The following is an 18,388-nucleotide window of genomic DNA, read 5'->3' as shown; positions in this document are numbered from 1 at the left end:
TGCTTAGAGAAATGAAATATGGAGGTCTATTGGCATAATCTATGTGTGTGTGGGGGGGGGCAAAATGAAAAGAAAGAACGAGGTACCAAAAGGCTTACCTACCAAAGCTAAATACTTGGAGTTGGTTGTTTGCCATCAAGAGGTCCAGGGAAAGAAACAGGTGCAGAGATTTCTTCTGCAAGCACTATAGGTTGCAGCTGGGGAAAACTTAGATGGATTTGGTAACTCGTGAAAGGGAAAGTTGTCGGGGGGGCCCAGACACTCTGCCTCGGTGCAGTGGTCCTGCTGTGGGGTGGCAAGGTCATCTGGGAGGAAGACACTGAGGATGTGTGAAGTCCACTGGTGACACCTGGGAATCAGCCAGCCACCAATTGCCTCTGAAGGAGAAGGACTCTAGAAGATTCCACAGGAAGCAATGCCTAAGAACAAAGGAGACAAGAAATGGGGCTCTGAATGATGATGGGGGCCATGCCACCGGAGGAAATAGATCGTTCAGTCTTTGCTCCCTTCTGCTTTGCTCTCTGCTTCTTGGCTCACTTTTCACAGATGTACATTTTCTACTGCATTACTGGGGAAGGTAAGGCATGATGGAGGAGTCTAGAGAGAGGGACAGGAATGCTGCTACTAAAGAAGGAAAGGAGCCCAATGTCACCAAGGCTACAGCATTGGGCTGGCGAGACACCATGACCTCCTCCTCCCTCGCTTCCCCTGGCTAAGGCTTCCCTAGGCTGGAACCTGTCTTCCCAATGTTGGATGCTCCCAGTCAACACCCGCAGTTTCTAAGCTTTGTGTAAACATGGACACATGTGCTTGTGCATGTGCGCTAGAGACGGAGCAGTCACGCAGAGAGGGCAGGCTAAAGCCAATGGTGGGATCAAAGAGCAAGAGATAGAATGGAAGCATGCCTAAGGCTAGACAAGTAAGGTGGCAGGGGTCCAGAGGGCTCATGCGGCATTGAAGCTATTCCACTGCCACACAGAGCCCCAAACCTGGGAAGAGCAAGAGTCAGGATCAGAGCTGGCCAGAGGAATGCCCAGCCACCCCACAGATGAACTCTTCAGTTCCCCAGTCTGAGCAGAGCATGGGTTGGAGCTTGGGGACAGAGCCCCAGCAGGTGCTGAAGACAGACTGAACAAGTCTTGTGGGAGCTCCCTCTGTTCACCGCTTTCATGCACAGATCCAAGCTGTCCCTCTCTCCCTGGCTTGCTCCTACCTGGCAGAGGCAGCCCAGTTGGTCTTCACCTCAGCCCAAGTGTGCTCGCTTGCATCCTGCTTCCCAGAGCAGGGACCCGGTAGGACCCTCTGAGACCCCATATTAGGGGTCCTGCAAAGTTGCAGTAATGCATGCGATACGGGGGTGGGTGGGACAAAGGAGGGAGCAGTTAGTTTCACAACTAATACACGTTTTAAGGTTTAAGGGAGAAAAAAAATATTTGAATAAACCATGAAGGAGTGACAAAGAGGGGCTTTTTTGAATAGTTATTTTAAATAAAATATAAAAAAATTCATCAAACATAAAAAATTCCTCAGTTTTTGAACTTCTCTTAAGTATAGCTCAGTGTGAGGTCTTGCACCCTGAACAGTTACATCCAGAATTAAAAAAAAAAAAACAATCACAACCACAGACAATAAAGACTAACAGTATGTACTTAAAAATACTGTGCATGTATATATAGATATATATATATTTACACATATATATCTTTTGCGGAGATATTTTTCTTTTTATGATTAATTTTCTTTTTTTCTTTTCTTTCATTTTTCTTAATGTGTGCCCAAGTGAGATAGAATGGTATCAAAATAATACCCTAAAACAGAAATACTCTTTAAAGGAACAGTACCTTCCAAAAACAAATTAAAAATTTTACAAATGGTCAAACATACTTGTGACACCTCCAGAAATTCACCTTGGTATAGTGAGAAAAATAAACAGTTGTCTCAAATCCTCACCAAAGCCACAGGGCCTGGAGGAACAGTTTCTGCTGCTGGGTGGGGACTTGCTCTCCAGGTGGATGGCCACACTCAGATGCCACTTTGCCCACCTTTCCATCCAGCCCCTTACATTTCCCTTTCCCAGCTACCACAGTATCTGCCTCATTTCAATTTTGTGTATTTCTGGCAAGACCTTACAGCAGGTGTACACACACACACACACATACCCACACTCTCTCTCTCTCACACACACAGTCCACTCACCCCAAATGCACCAGGCTGAATGAGTCTCAGCCAACCACATTGACAGAAGCACCAGTCTGTGAAATGGGTTGGTTAATACGATTTGACTTTTTGATATAGAGATAGATAGTCTAGTGTTCCTCTTTATGTTATTTTTCAAAAGCACAAATGAAAAATGAAAAAAGAAAAACTCTTTCCGGATCAGTTTAAGGCTCCCTACCAAAAATGGAAAGAGAAGAGGCCTTCCACACTGTCACACGTGACACACACGCGCCCTTCTCAGCCTTAAAACGACGGAAGAGATCATTGTCACCAGTCAGGGACTAAGTATTGTGCCTTTAAATTGAAGTCATCCTTTTTGCTACCATGCTGAGTTGTATCATTAAAGATTCTCTTTGATGGTGTTTGTGGACATTTCCTTTGATCTGCTTTTAGAATTTACCAAATTGGGTGTCTGGGGGTTTCATTCTTGTTTTTGTTTTGCCTTTTTTGTTTGTTTGTTTTTCTTGTTTTGCACGGGAAAAACAATGCAATTCTTGCTAGGCAAATGTTTAAATGGCACATAGTCAGCCTTCCAGTAGCTTTTCCGGCCAGTGGAGATCCAAGTAGCTTCTAGAAGGCTTTGCAAAATGGGAAAGGGGCAGGAGAAACTGAATAAAGAGAGGGGTTTCTATGCCTTTGCTTTTGGTCAGTTTGTTTGTTTGTTGTTTGTTTGTTTTTCAATACAAATCATCAGATAGGAAGGATCGTTTTGGTATGGTATCTGTTTGTTGTTTTAATTTGTTTGTTTTGTTGGTAGATTTTGTTTCGTTTGATTATTTAATTTTTTTTCTCTCCTGGTGTGAAAGTCACCAGAGAGTTTTGTGTGAGAAAACATGACAGTACCTAAAGAAACTCAGCACCTAAGGGCATAAGGCAGTTGAAGGTTTCTGTTTGTTTGTTTAGTTTAGTTTAGTTTAGTTTTGTTCTCTCAATCAGCACCAATCCCATCAATGATCTACACTTGGTGTAAAGTAGAAAACTTTTTTGTTTCTTTTGGAGAGGAGAGAGCTCCTCCTTCTCCACCCTAGGAACTGTAGTGTGGGATTAATTTTTTTTTCAATACTGTTTCTTATGTGTAAAAAACAAAAGAAAGCTTTTCTTTTTGTTTTTACTTACAAAACATAGAGAATATCTTTGTATACATATAGTGACTGGAAAGAAAGCTTATCTGAAGGGGATGTGACTCATTGATCTGTTTGTAGTGTTGGTGGTGGCGGTGTGGTGGTGGTGGCGGTGGTGGTGGTGGTGGTGGTTCTGTGTATTGGGGGAAGGGAGGGTTATATTTCTTGCAGGCGGCATTGACCGCAACCAGACTTAAGGTCCCCTTCTCAATCTGGGTCAAGGTGTTCTAGAGTGAAGACTCATACTGCAGCAGCTCATAAAGCAGAGGCCCATCTCGGTAGCGAATGCCCACTGCGGTGGGGGTGACGTACTGCAGGATGTTAATAGTCCTCCGCAGCCTCCTGTCTACAAAGTGCGCATCCCAGGCCGGGTACCTCTTTCTTGGCATGTCAATCTTAATCAGGGGCCCTTCTGGGTGGTAAGGACGCCCTGACGGGGTGGAGGGCCCCATGGGTCTCACTTGGAATACAGGCAGGCAAGTATCAGCCGTGAGGTCCTCCTGCTGTTCCGTCACGGCTCTGGTGGGAGTGACCTGGGTCCCCCGGTACCCAGGGGTCTGAGGTGCCATGGGCTCAACATCGGGGGGCAAAGGGATGCCCCAGAGCAGCTCGGCACAACAGGAGCTGGCAAAGACCTTAGCCCGCGGCCCCATGGGATGCAACACGCCATAGTATAAGAGCATGAGCGCGATCCCAGCCACAAAGCTAACGAAGACACAACACAGTGCTGGCACGGCATAGGAGTCAGTGTTCTCCGGGTTTCTGTAAAAATACCAAAGGAACGTCAAGGCAGCATTCTCGGTCAAGACTATCGTATAGTATGCGAACATTCGGTATCGAGTCCGCCCTTCCTTGACGTTAAACCAGCAGAAAATGTACACGATCCCTACCACCATGTTGAAGAGGATCTCCTCCCACTTGGACATGCAGAAGTCTGTCCCTCCATGGATGATCCAGAAGGCCATGGCGCACCAATGCACCACCACGAAGATCCCGAAATACAGCTGGAAGATGGAAGCAAATAGGGCGAAAGAGATAACTCGGGATGAGATGGTGAAGAGGCGCCAGAAGAGGTGGATGAGGGCCCCTCTGTAACTCATGCTCTTCTTGTCGTCCCTGGAGTCCCGCAGCAGCTTGTGATAGGAGGCTAGCACCCAAGCCAGGGACATCAGGGAAGTCACAGAGGAGACACCTGCCAAAAAGACACAAACCCACACAGTTAACACCTCGGATATCTACTGTGGACCCCGTGGATGGAACTCCTGGCTGAGGAGACGCCCACACACAATCTAGAGGAGGAAAGGGAGAGAAACAAAATCAGGCACTGGACCAGAGTCCCGGCTGTTTCCCACACGGAGAACTGTGGGTGTCTGAAGTCGGTTTCAGAAACCCCGTTGCAGTTTGAGAGTCTGGAGGCTCAGGAGCAGAGTGGAGAGGCCCTGCTTGGCCTGGAGTTGGGAAATAGAGAGCATCTGCAACGAGGGGGGACCACTCTGCTGTCTACCTTAAGGGTCCTTGTGGCAGAAGTCATCTCGGGTTTGTGGAGGCCCACCCTAGCTCAAGCTCCTCCCTCAATCATTCTTTCCGTGAGAGTGCTAGGCGGCTCCCTCTCGGTCCCAAATGCCCTTCTCTGGACCTTTTCCCACTCAGCCTTCTCCTTAAGCAGACATCTAAAGCTGCAGTGGGATGTCCGTCCCCTCGCTGGCATCTGTGGCACTGTCCTGACCTCTGCACACACTCTTCTTGCTCTCCCAGCAGCCCCCTTGAGGTCTTCCCTCGCCATTGTCCTCTCTCCTCTGGTCTCCCAGGTTAGAATCACTACCCCCTGATTCAGAAGCGCTCCTTCCCCTCGTGGATTTGGTGATGTTTTCTGGGGGCCTCGGTGGTTCATTCCCCCAGGAAATCCTCCAACGCTCAAGGAGTCTAGGAGCTTGGCTGTCTCTGAGCCTGTAACCACGCCAGTTTCTCTAAAGCATTTTTCATTCTGACTTTGCTTAATTGATGTTTGTGAACAAATCAAGCGAAATGGCAATGATCGTTACTGGTTATGATCCAATCCACCCATGAACTCCACCAAGCATGGCTGCCTAACATCCTCTCTACCCAGGATTCCTTCATCATCCCTGAATTCTCATGCGTAGCCCAAGTGAGCGTCTAGCGCCCCCTTGTGTAATCCTTCCTAAAATTCAGAACTAAATGCAACTGGAGGCCCGGCTACCATCTCATTGACCGTCTCCTTAACAAACTGTCTATTCTCACAAGCACGGCTCTCCTGTTACGTCCTCCAAGCCGAAATCAGCTCTGTGCTACCCACTAGTGTTAAAGTCAGATTCAGGTACTCAAGGGACCAAGAAAGATGCCTCAGAACCTCGCTTGGGTCCCTGCACACTACCTCATAAAGATTCAGATTTCAAGGAGGAAACAAAGTCCTTCTGCTTGCCGCTTCCAGAATTATGATCCTGCCCGGCGCGCGAATCTCCCTCCTCCCCTCCTCTCTGGGTCTCAGACTGTAAAATAGTGTGTCAGAAGCCACAGCACACCCAGCACGTGGTCAGCACACAGAACATTGAACATCTAGATGTTTGACTGCCACCAGGAGCATGCGCGCTGCTCATATCAATGAAGACACAAAACGAACAGGGGAGATGAGGCACAAATCATTCGAAAAAATATCTTTAGAGCAGTGACGGTGGATTTTCATCCAACCTCTCTGGAAAGTTCTATAACGGATACTTGAATACCCTGCCTGCTTGTCCTACACGCAGGGCATCTATCTGGTCTGCTTCTCAGAGACCATACATGGTTTGTGGTACAAATATTCAGAGACAGGTTGTGTTTCTGGCTGCTAGGGATGGCCGGTCCTCATAGGATTCACTTGACTTGGGTGTGGGTTTCCAGAGGGAAGAGAAAAGGAAGTCATACCATGGTATCATGTGTCAGACTTAGTCCCTGGGACACTATCAGGGAATTCCTTTCAAAACATTCTTGTGACTCCATTGCCACCTGACTAACCAGTCTTCCTTCCTTCCTTCCTTCCTTCCTTCCTTCCTTCCTTCCTTCCTTCCTTCCTTCCTTTTTTTCCCTTGAATTGGGGGTGTTTCCAAGTAGCCTAGGTTTGTCTCAAACCCACTACTGTAGCACAGGTTAGCCTGGAACTCCGAATCATCCTGCCTCAATCTCCAGAGTTCTAACAACTGAATTCATTTATTTTTGTTTGTGTGCATGCACAGGTGTGTGTGTGTCTGTGTGTGTGTCTCTGTGTGTGTGTGTATACATGTATTCATGTCTCTCTGTGTATAGGCATGCATAGATATATGCACAAGCATGTAAAGACCAGAAATCAATGTCGAGGGACATTTCTTAAGAGCTGTGCACTTTATGTTCTGAGACAGGGCCTCTCATTGGAACCCGAGGTTAACTAGAATGCTAGGCTGGCTAGCTAGTGACCTTCAGGGATGCTCTTGTCTCTACACCTCAATACCGGGATTACAAGGCTTTTTATGTGATGCTGAGGATCAAATTGATATCCTCATGCTTGCATGGTAAACACTTGATTGGCTTAACCATCTGCCCAGCTCCAACTCTCTCTCTCCCCCATCTCTCTTCGTTCTCTCTCTCTCCTTCCCTCCCTCTCCCTCCCTTCCTTTCTTTTTGTTTGTTTGTTTGTTTTAAGACAAAGTTTCTTTGTGTAACAGTCCTGGCTGTCCTTGAACTTGTTCTCGTTTTTGTAGACCAGTTTGGCCTCAAACTCACTGAGATCCACCTGCCTCTGTCTCCTAAGTGCTGAGATTAAAGAAATGTGTCACCATGCCCAGCTTTGAACTCATTCATTCTCATTCTCTCTCTCTCTCTCTCTCCGGGGTTTCTCTGTGTTTCCTAGCTGTCTTGGAACTTGCTCTGTAGACCAGGCTGGCCTCGAACTCACAGAGATCCGTCTGACTCTGCCTCCTGAGTGCTGGGATTAAAGGGGTGTACCACCATCACCAAGCTGGAATTCATTTCTTGGTGCTAATCTTTAAGCACCTACTGGGAATTGTCACGACTTGGCTGTCAGAAAGGAGTTTTATGAAAGTGAAGTAGGAGGAAGGCTTGATCTGGGGTTCCTCCTAACACAATGGGAACGATCACTGCCCTATTATTTTCCACTCGGGAGAGCAACAGTGCTGAGCTTATAGAGCAGGAAACTCCAGCTGAGCTTTTGCTTCCATTCTAAGCCTGATTTGAACAGAGCTGGGGTACCAGAGCAGGACAGGCTTTGGCCTTCACAGTTCCGGTTTTACCATTCTGTGTGTGGTGACACTGTCTGCCTTCTGAGTACAGGGCTTTCCGTGTGTCTGCTCAGCAGCCGCAGCCCAACACCGTGCTCCGCCTCCTTGCCTCCTCCTCATTCACCACTGTGGTTCTGGGGCTTTCTTCTTTTGTTTTTTTCAAGACAGTTGTTTCTCTGTTTAGCATTGGCTGTCCTGGAACTCATTCCTCTGTAGTAGGAACTCAAGAGATACTGCCTCTGTCTCTGCCTCCCAAGGGCTGGGATCAAAGGTGTATGCCACCACCTCCCAGCCCTGAGGCTTTGTTCTTGTCTCACCCTTTGTGGCACTAAAGTTGCTGGTTCTGCGATGGGGCTTCTGGGTTTTCCCAGCAGGGCATGGTGCAGACGTTCTTAAGACATCCCACGGCATTATCACTGGCTTATAATGAAGGCGCCGGAAATGGTTATGGGGGACAGAGGAGCAAAACCACGGGGAGGGCTGAACAATGGCAGGCAGTCATGGTCTCCTTTCACAACCTCAGCTAGTTTTCACTTAGTGAAGTCTGGAATTGTCACATGGCTTATGGAAGAGAGGTCCTCATACACGCTTCTCAACCTGCTCATCCCCCAGCAAGCCTTGCCCAAGCTTACCCCGAGGACCAGTGACCATGCAATCTAGGATAGCGTTTCTCCAGCTATCTGTGCCTGCTAGCTGATGCTGTCTCTTCTCCATCTTGTCCTTCTGACAGCTGGGGTCTTTTACGTTCCCAAAGTCATTTGTAATGAAGGTCATTGGCCTGTTTCAATGGCAGAACCTGTTCTACTTCCTAGCCATGGACTCCTTGGGGGCCTGGAATGACAGGTTTGTCTTTGGAAGTACAAACGGACCCCTAAGTCAAAAGGCATGCCAGAGCCCGGGAGTGGGACTGGCAGGCAGGTGTAGGGTGTGGAGATGGCCTCATACCCACACAGAGCAGGGACGGTAGATGGGGGAGGGTGGCCTGGGGGTGTCCAAACCCTCACTCCCACCACTTTCTAGGTCACCACATTACCATAACTCCACCCCACCCCCCACTCTATTCAAGGCTCCAGCACATCTTTCATCCAAAGTTGGTGGTGACCAAAGGCCCTAGACCATCTCACTGAAGAGCTGAGAAAAGCCAGGCTCATAAGACTCCATGCAGGAAATGGGTTTCTCTCTCTGGATGTTCACCAGATGTGACCTTTATCCTTCATGGACTTAAGAGCCAATGGTACAGGTAACAGATAGACCTATTTTCAACCTATCCCCAAAGATATATCGTTGTCAATTGATGGAGTAAATGTTCCTGGCTTGGCCAGGCCACGCCTGCATCTTTTCTTTGGATAAAGCTTGTGGCCTCTCCAATTCACGAAATCATTAGTTCAACAGTTTGATGGCAAGCCATTAGCTGGACGCAGTTAGATGATGTAGGGGATGACAAGCCAGGACAGAAGAGGGGCTTCCCCTGTGCTATAATACTCCTGGCCAATGCCCAGCTGTCTGGGAGAACACCAGCATTCAGGTCACAGTCTTATTAGGAGGACCATGTGGAGGCTGTGCTGGTCATGGGCTGAACTGGGTCTTCCCTAGATCTTTGTGTTGAAGTCCTTACCCCTAGCACCTAGGGATGTGGAGATGGGTTTTCGTTGTTGTTTCTCAGACAGGGCCTCATCCTGCCACCCAGGTTGGCCTTAAACTCACAGCCGTCCTATTTCAGGCCCTTGAGTGCTGGGATTTCAGACATTTGCCACCCGGTCCAAACCAACTGAGAGGGGTTTTACAGAGCAGTTTAAGGCCAAGTGAGATGATAGATGTGTCCCTAATTCAGCCTGACTAGCATCCTCATAGAAGAGGAGGACACAGAGAAATGCTAGGGATGCACAGACACCGAGAAGGACCACATGAGGACCTGGCAGAGGCACTGCCTGTAATCTAAAGAGAGAGGCCTCAAGAGAAGGCATCCGGTGACATGTTGATCCAGATTTCCTGTCTCTTGAACCATGAGAAGACCATTTTTGCTGTGCTGTTCAGCCTGTGGGACTCCATGATGGTGACTCTGGTAAACTAGTGTGGTTTTCTATTTAATTCACTTTTATTTGTGTGTGTGTGTGTGTGTGTGTGTGTGTGTGCGCGCGCGCCTGCTTGTCTGTATGTACCATGTGTGTGCAGATACCTGGGGAGGCCGGAAGGGGGCACTAGAACCCTTATAATGCAGTTATGGGTAGTATGGGTGCCGGGGACCCAACCCAGGTCCTCTCCAAGAGTAACCAGTGCTGTAATCACTGAGCAATATCTCCAGCCCCTTAATTCATTTTTTAAATAAAGAAATTTAAGAAAAATCTTCCAAATCATGCACCTCGCAGGAGCCTAGACACAGAATTAGACCTTGAAAGTGACCCGTGCCTTAAAGCTCCTGGACACTGCTGGTCTTCGTGAGGGCTGAATGAGTGGTGGAAACGTGGGCATGGAGATTTGACTCTTGCTGGAGTAGGAGAAAATGCAGGCCCTGTAGGAACCAAATGGGAGGCTCTTAAAGCCCCATCAGCCTTCCTTAGGAGACTAATACGCAGACCACAAAGAGAGCAGTGACCCTCGTGGAATCCTTGTGGTCCCTGTCCCACCAGGTGATTAGTCCGAGGCTACCGTGTGCTCATTGCCCTGAAACAGCTCCCTGGGAAGATTTCCATCCCTGAGGTCAACCCAAAGACCAATGTTTCCCTGGGCAACACAAGCTCACAGGGGGGTCTCAAGGCCCAGGAAACTGCATAGCTAGACCTGGGAATAGCCAAGGTTTCTTTTCACTCAGAGCCTGGCCACTTGGTGCATGCCAAAGATCAGGCCAGAGACTGTCAAATACTTTGTGCTTAGCTATGACAAGTTCCCAGCAATGAGCTTTCATGGTTTACTCACTACCCTGGTGTAGAGCAGAAAATAAACTTGTGGCCCACATGGACTTTGTCCTCACAGACACTCCAGAATAGCCAGTGGCCACTCCCCAGAGACCTACAGCCCACAGACAGCAAGGAGAAATGAATCATAGGTCCTTGAAGCCATGGAATTGCTTAGGCTTCCAAACCACTACATGGTTAGCCTGCTGTGTCTGATGGGCCACATCCCTCCAGTACAGCTGTGGTCCTTAGATGCTGCTATGACTGATGGGCCACATCCTTCCAGTATAGCTGTGGTCCTTAGATGCTGCTATGACTGATGGGCCACATCCCTCCAGTACAACTGTGGTCCTTAGATGCTGCTGTGACTGATGGGCCACATCCTTCCAGTACAGCTGTGGTCCTTAGATGCTGCTGTGACTGATGGGCCACATCCTTCCAGTACAGCTGTGGTCCTTAGATGGACCTTCAAGGCTCCACTCAATCTAGGCTGCCTCAAGAGTTACACATGCACCTGCCAGCCCCCTGCCTGCACCTCTCAGTGGTCCATCTCCAGAAGGCTCAGATAGAGGTCCCGATGGTAGGGAAGCCTCCGTAAGCCCCTCTGTCCTCTCAGGGGTCCACCCATGCCAACCCCTCCAGGATCACTTCATCCCAGGGAATTGCCTCCATTTGAGGTTCTCCTCGCCAGTATTCACACGTGTGTAGCCAAATGTCACCTCACTGAGACCTTTATCAGAGATCAGCTTCTTGGCCCCCAATCACTGCATTTAGAACACAACCTTCAACTGCTCCCCGTCATGCCTTCCTCTTTTCCCATTTATTCTCTATCCCGCCATACACAGATGCTGAATCTCCTTTGCTGCTTTGTTTGGGGGTAAAGGTTAGCTCCCAAGCACAGGGCCGAACCTTGAGAGATTTCTCTAGAATTATGAACAAAATCTGTCTGGGTGCTTTTTTACAGGCAAGGGTCCCCAGCTAGCTTCAGATTCTGTAGTATGTGCCCTGGAAAAGGACTTTTATCCACTCAGCCTTCACAATCTCCTCCTTGTCTTAACTGTGGGAAGGGGTGCTCCCAGGAAGCCCCAACCTGTGTCTTCGTATTTCAGGAAGAACGGCTTGGAAACAGAAGAAAGAGTAAGGGTACCACCGATACTGAAGGCTTCCAGAGCGTCGGGTGCTATGCCAAACCCTGCGTTATTTCACCCATTCTGAACAATAAACCCTAACTGCCTGTTAGTGTCTCCATTTCACAGACTATCGCATGCTCAGAGAGGTAAAGGAACTGCTCATGGTTTCTGGGCTCGGCAGACCTTTGATCTGATGCTTTGACATTTGTGGCCTTGCTGCCCCTGGAGAAGTCAGGGTAATTCCTAGAGAGAGCAGACTTTGCCTATGAGCAATGCTTTCGCATCTCAGCATAAAAGCCCGCCTCTTCCAGGAGCTGCCACCCTCTGGTCCATCTGCCACCTGCTCTTATCACCCCAGGCCAGGGATAAACATCGCCCTCTGGCTAGGGGAACACACATGATTCCTATGGTTCACAGCAGCCATCCCTGAACTGTTCTGCCTGCCTACCTGCCTGCTGTTCCTGTGGAAGCCACAGTAACAACCTTGACAACCTCTCCCTTCCTGCCTCCCTCAGTCTCTGCCTCCTGTTTGGCACAAGGCTGCCTGTACTACAAGCCCCTGGGTACAGTGAGTTTCTCTTTCTGGATCTTGGAATTACAAACCCTTTTGTTGTGAGTATGTGTGTTCATAAGTGTACATGTGTGTGGGTTCATATGTGTGTGGGTCCTTATGTGTGGGGGACTGTGTGTGGGTTCATGTGGTGTGGGTCCATGTGAGGGGGGTCCATATGTGTGTGGGTCCATGTGGGGGGACCATATGTGTATGTGTGTTCATGAATGTACATGTGTGTGGGTCCTTATGTGTGGGGGACCATGTGTGTGGGAGTCCATATGCATGGGGGTCCATAAGTGTGTGGACACCAGAGGCTCCTTTCAGGTGTCTTCCTCAATCGCTTATTTATTGTTGGTGAGGCTGGCTGACAAGCAAGCCCTGGGGGTCCTCCTATCTGCTTCCCCAGTTCTGGGAGCACAGGCATGAGCCACCATGTGAGACTTTGGCCATGAGTGCCAGGTAAACTCAAGTCCTCAAGATTGCAGGACAGGCATTTTACCAGCCGAGCCAGCTCCCCAGCCCCAGTAACGGTTTTCAGTTGCCATTCTCTCCTGGGGCCATATTTGGATCATAATAAAATAGATCACCTACCAGTTGGTCAGACAGCTAGACTAGTAAGCTATTGGGTAGGGGGATGCAAGTCTGGGACCTTAACTCCCAAGTCCCGGTTGCCTTTGGGCTACAATCCGAAGAACGTTCAGTAGTTTTCATCCCCAATGGGCCGGGCTCAGAACTTGGTGAGCCAAGCTGCTCTCTGAGGCAGGAAGGCAGCATGCTTCTGACATGAGCCCCAGAGTCAGCCAAGAGCTGCCCCTACTGTCCAAAGAGATGCTGGGCTCAAGCCCACCCCCTCAACTGTGAGAAGTCCATGCTGACTGACAGCTCTCCTTGAGGGCACTGCTTTAAGAGGGGAAGGAAAACAGCAGTAACAGGGCTGGGCTTAGCAGCCAGCACAGAGAAAAGCTGGATGCCCACGAGTGCATTCAAACAGACACATAAGCTGCATGAATGTGCCATTCTGTCTTGAGGTCTCGCTGCTGCCTCGGCCTAGATAGATTCTTCCCTGCTTCCTCTGCTGGCCCACCTCCTGCTTATTCTCAGAGCTCAGCCCGGGCATTGCTTCCTCCTTGAACACCCTACACATGCCCTGGGATGCAGAGTGGGAAACACTTCTGGCCTTGCCACAGCACTCCAAACATTTGCTCCTCCGTTGCTTCTACTTCAAAACCACTTTCTGCAGACTGTCGGCCCCAGTCCATCCCTGAACTGTGATTTCCCTTCTGAAAGAACTGACTTATGATCTCCATGTGCCTCTGTGTGTGTGTGTGTGTGTATGGTCATGTGTGCATGTATACATATATAAATACACATGCATGGGTGTATATATGCATGTGGCAGTTTGGAGTTGAAACTTGAGCATCATTTTCAGTCACTTTCCACCTTAGTTTTTAACACAGGATCTGTCATTGAGCCTGGAGCTCTTCATTCAGCCAGACCGGCTGGCCAGTGAGCTCCAGGGATCTTCCCATTTCTGCCTCCCCGGTACTGCGGTTTACAGGCAGGTACTGCTGTGCCTGGAATATTTTTTTAAAATATAGGTTCTAGAGCTCAAATATGACACGTTGGGCCATCCCACCAACTCCTGACTTTTACATCATCATCATTATGTGCACTGGTGTTTTGCCACGGGTGTCAGGTCCCCTGGAACTGGGGTTACCGACAGTTGTGAGCTGCCGTGTGGATGCTGGGAATTGAACCTGGCTCCTCTAGAAGAGTAATCAGTGTTCTTAACTGCTGAGCCATCTCCCCAGCCCCTAAATTTTACTCTGGAGTGGAGAAAAGCTGTCTTCTCTACTCCTACAGACTCTGTGTCAGCAGAGTGGTTGCCCAACACGATTCTTGAGCAAAGGCCTCACACAGGCTGTTCCGTAAGCGATGCCAGAAACGCAAGTTCTGATAACAAAGCCACTGATTCCCTGGCTAAAGCAAGGCTGTGAAGTGGGCACAGTTGTCTTAATTGCTCATCTAAATCCACCTTCCCCATGATTTCAGTTTCCTGTGACTGACCGAACAAAGGACCACATGTGCACTGGCAGGAAACAGGCACGTTTCTCTCTGCGCAGTTCTGGAGGTCAGGCTCTGATTTCTGAAGCCTTGGCAGGGCTGAGAGCCAGCTGGAGGCTCCAGGGAGAATCTGCTTCCTTGCCTCTCAACTTCCGGAGCTGCCCATATCCCTTGGCCGGTGGCTCCTTTCTCTGTCTTCCGCGTCGTCTTCGAGACTTTCATATTTCACAGACACATTACCCTCTGTCCAGTTGGTCTGCCTCCCTCCTGTCAGGTACAACCGGGTGGTCAGCTTCATCTTTTCAGTTCAGAGCTCTTCATGGAATCAGCAAAGCCCATTCTGCATGAAATATGACAGCTCTCGGTTCAAGGTTAGGCGGCAGACCTCGTGGTACATAATACGCAGCCAGCCTTTAGCATCACCCTGTAATAGCCATACCGTGTGTCAGGTAGTGTCTGAGAGGATACTTTTGGTTCTTATAACTCAGGATACAGGTAGATGGAGTCTGGGGAGGCTGCCAAACACCTTGCAGTGAAGAAAGCAACCGCGATGAAGAATCGTGTGCTCCTAGAAATAATTACACTGAGGCCCCACCTCCTATCATGGCCCCTGACACCAGAGATGGGTGTCACTCTGTAAAAAGCCCATGAGTATGGACACAGGAACACCAGGACACTAGAAATTGTCTCTTGGTGCTGATAAAGAACACAGACTCCTCTGATGGTAATTTGGTTTTGTTTTCGTTTTTGAGACAGGGTTTCTCTATGTAGCTCTGGCTGTCCTGGAACTCATTATGTAGACCAGACTGGCTTTGAACTGAGAGATCTAGCTGCCTCTGCCTCCCCAGTGCTGGGATTAAAGGCGTGGACCACCATGCCTAGTGATTTTACTTTTTTTCCTTCTTTTTCCTTTGATAGTAATACTGGTTACCCACTTGCTGAGACTTAAAATCAGCACTGAAGCAGGTCACTGTGCGTGTCTGGGAGTTTCTAGATGCGGCTAATTGAAATGGGAAGGCCCATCCTTAGTAAGCAGCAGCGTGTTATAGTCTGGGGTCCCAGACTGAATGAAAAGGAGAAAATGGGTTGAGCATCAGTATTCCTCTCTCTGAACCTGGCAGCAGATGCAACGACTCAACACCTCTGCCACCCCGCCTTCCCCACCATGCTGGACTCTACCCTCACACTGAGAGACAGAGTCATCCCTTCCTTCCTCAAGCTGCCTTTGTCAGGTGTTTTGTCACGGTAAACAGGCCAACAACTGGGAAAGAGCCATTGCCCCTGTCTCAGGCACGGACCCTCCATTGCATTTCTCCTATGGCTAAACCAGAGAAGGTGGGAACCCCTATGAAGCTCTTCTGGCCATTGGGGCTCATTGAGTTGCCCCAAAGGCCACCCTGGGAACATGGTGCAGCCCAGGGAGGGAGCAGCTCTCCTCTCAAGGAGCTTGAAGGTCAAATAACAGCATTTGAAGCATCCAGCGGAAGAGCTAGCTGCACCTTATGTTTCCCTGGGCTCTCCCTCCTAAGACGTTGTCAGAAATATCAAAATACCGTCTCCACAGCCAGCGGATGAGGGCGAGCCTCGGGGACTCTAGAACAAATGTCAGCTACTCAGCTGCACGGTCAGGGCTTGTGGGAGCCTGGATCTGCTTGGCTGGAACTCAGGAAGTAGGCCCTCTTCTGCCCTCCCCGAGGAGTCTATCAAGCCCCTTCTCACTGGGCAAAGAACAACTAGACCACACCAGGTCCCCTGTGGCTACCAAACATGATGGCATTTGAATGGAGTCTGAGAGATGTCCTGGAAGAAACATGGGTTCTGCCACAAGATATCTAGTGTGGGTATAGCCCATACCTTGGGCAAAGAAGCAACTAAGACTTAATTTATCTTCTGCGAGCCGGGGTAAAAATACAGACTTTGAATATGCAATGAGTAATGACTCTTTCCTTTTATATAACTGTGCGTATATATACACATACTATTTCTATATACATACACACGCACATGTATATATAACATGCATAAATATATGAACCAAATATATGTAGAATGCTTATGAAGAGTACAAACATATGCTGTCTTCATATGTGTATATATATATATCTTCCATATGTTCTTGAAGTTATATTCATGTACCTATTTATTTTTGCCTGTCTCCAACAGAATGTGAGCCCTTAGAGAGTAGAGACCTCTGCTTTGCCCATCGCAGTACCCTGAGCCTACTGAGAAGTCTTAATTCCCTGGGTGTCCTCTGCAAGTGCCTGCAGAGAACATTACTCCTGATACAGAAAGATAGGAGCATGACTTAGAAGGAGGCTGCGTGCTGAGAACCATTTTTTGCTCTGGGCCCTAAGTCCTTGACACCAAGAACCAGTGTGCCTTTGATGGCATAGTACCGACATCAGCCATTGTATTGGGTGCTTCTTTGGTATCAAGAGTAGAAATGGGGATAGAAAGGGTTAGCTGTGTTTGCAAAGGACCACCGAGAGGGAGTGATAGAAGGACCCCCTGAGGGACACAGCTCCACAAGGACAGGCGAACCAAGGTCAATGCTTGGTGCTCACAGGGACAGCACCTTTCCTCTAGGTGAGAGTCTCCAGACCACCCAGGGAGCAAGCAGGGAAGCCCTTGCCCCAGGGCATGGCAGTGCTTCTGTGGAATCTTCAGGGTGGGATGACTCTGCAGAGGCTCACTGTGCTGCAGTCTCCTGGATTGTGTGACGAGGCTCAGAATTCCTGCTTCTGGTGTGTGCATCTATCTGGCCTCACAGTGAGGAGTCCCCATCTTGAAGACCTTCCCCCCTTCCTCCTCCTCCTCAGCATAAGAGATGGCCAGAGTACAGGGACACTCTGGGAATCCCCACTGCCCTCAATTTCATTTCGCGTACTGGAAGCCCCCTTGACCCTGAGCCTGGACCCTGGATCCTCCTAAACTCCTCAACTCGTTTTCCCCACGTTTACTGGAGCTCTGTCTCTTGCACTTCTTGGCTACAAGGTGACCTGGTGACCTCATGGACCTTCCCTCACCACCTCACTAAGAGCAGCATGAAGTTCTGCTGCCTTTCCCAGCTTTCTTCCTGGCTTCGTTGCTCTCTTTCGGGCTCCTATCACTCCCTAAGAGAAAATAAAATATTTATCACTTGTTTACATGACCCTCTGGCTTCATGAAGGAACGGGGCAGGGGGGACTGAGTCTATTCTGATTCTTAATGCATCTGTCCTCAGTGCCCACACTATGCCAGGCATACAGTAGTAGGTGGTTAATAACTGTCCCCCAAAGGAAGTCATGAAGTTCAAGTTGCAGTTGCTGCTCGGGTTTCTGAACTTGCTGCCCTCTGCACTTTCTCCCAGAATCCACCTTGGCTCTTGACCTGGATCAGGGAGGCTAGGCCAGTGAGACTCCATCCCAGTGTCCAACACAAAAACACACTGAAATGACCAAAGACCATTTTATCTGTGCTTATCAGCAAGATACATTTAGTTTGCTTTTCTTGTGATTTTCTTCTCTATGAGTCTCTCCTCTCTCCTCAGCTGTCAAGAGTAACCAGAGGTGAAAGAGCAACCCCGGGGCGGGGTGCGGGGACGACACAGGAGATCTCTGTCAAATGGCTACACGTTCCATCTAACAGCACAGAGACCTACTTCATTGTGACTAGACAACAAGGTGTTTGGAGCTAGAAGGGTGGGGAGCTGGAGCTTCAGGGCCAGCAGATCCCGTGTGTAGACACCAAACAGAATCCTCATGTCATGGCCTCAAAAAGGGGCTGGGAAAGGAGCTGGAGAGAGGCCCTCCTGGGGACACAACAGTGGCCATGTCTGGCTAGAGGCATCCCTTTGCTGTGCCTCTCCATTTCAGTGATGCATTAAGAGGTGGCCAGAGGGGTCAACACAACCTTACATCTCTTTCTTTAGCAGAAGCCAAGACAGGACGCAATGGGCAGTCAGGGCATTAAGATTCTCCACGGAAGACCTGTGTGACACTGTCTATGATCCCACTGTTTCCTGGGAATGGTGGACCAGGGCTGATGAGCTGACAGGAGGGTTTCCTTCCACTGGAGGTCTGCCCGTCAGCACCATGACTCAGCACGGAGAGTGATGGTTCGCTTGTTGGGTGCAATGAGATGGTTGTTGCAGTAACAGATTTTA

The 18,388-nt window shown here is 49.1% G+C and overlaps 1 protein-coding gene across 1 annotated transcript in view; it reads right to left on the bottom strand.

The window, feature by feature from the left end:
• Positions 1-1,766: 1,766 nt before the first annotated feature.
• Xkr6 (XK related 6) overlaps positions 1,767-18,388 on the bottom strand; it is a 209,299-nt gene continuing 192,677 nt past the window's right edge. Inside the window, exon 3 of the mRNA XM_075949559.1 lies at positions 1,767-4,530. Coding sequence (XP_075805674.1) covers positions 3,566-4,530 — 965 coding nt within the window. The 3' untranslated portion in view covers positions 1,767-3,565. The remainder of the gene's footprint in view (positions 4,531-18,388) is intronic.

This window comes from Microtus pennsylvanicus, chromosome 15 (genome assembly GCF_037038515.1).
Source record: "Microtus pennsylvanicus isolate mMicPen1 chromosome 15, mMicPen1.hap1, whole genome shotgun sequence".
Taxonomy (NCBI): domain Eukaryota; kingdom Metazoa; phylum Chordata; class Mammalia; order Rodentia; family Cricetidae; genus Microtus; species Microtus pennsylvanicus.
The sequence above is the reverse complement of the archived record's forward strand: the minus strand, read 5'-3'. Positions and strand labels throughout refer to the sequence as shown.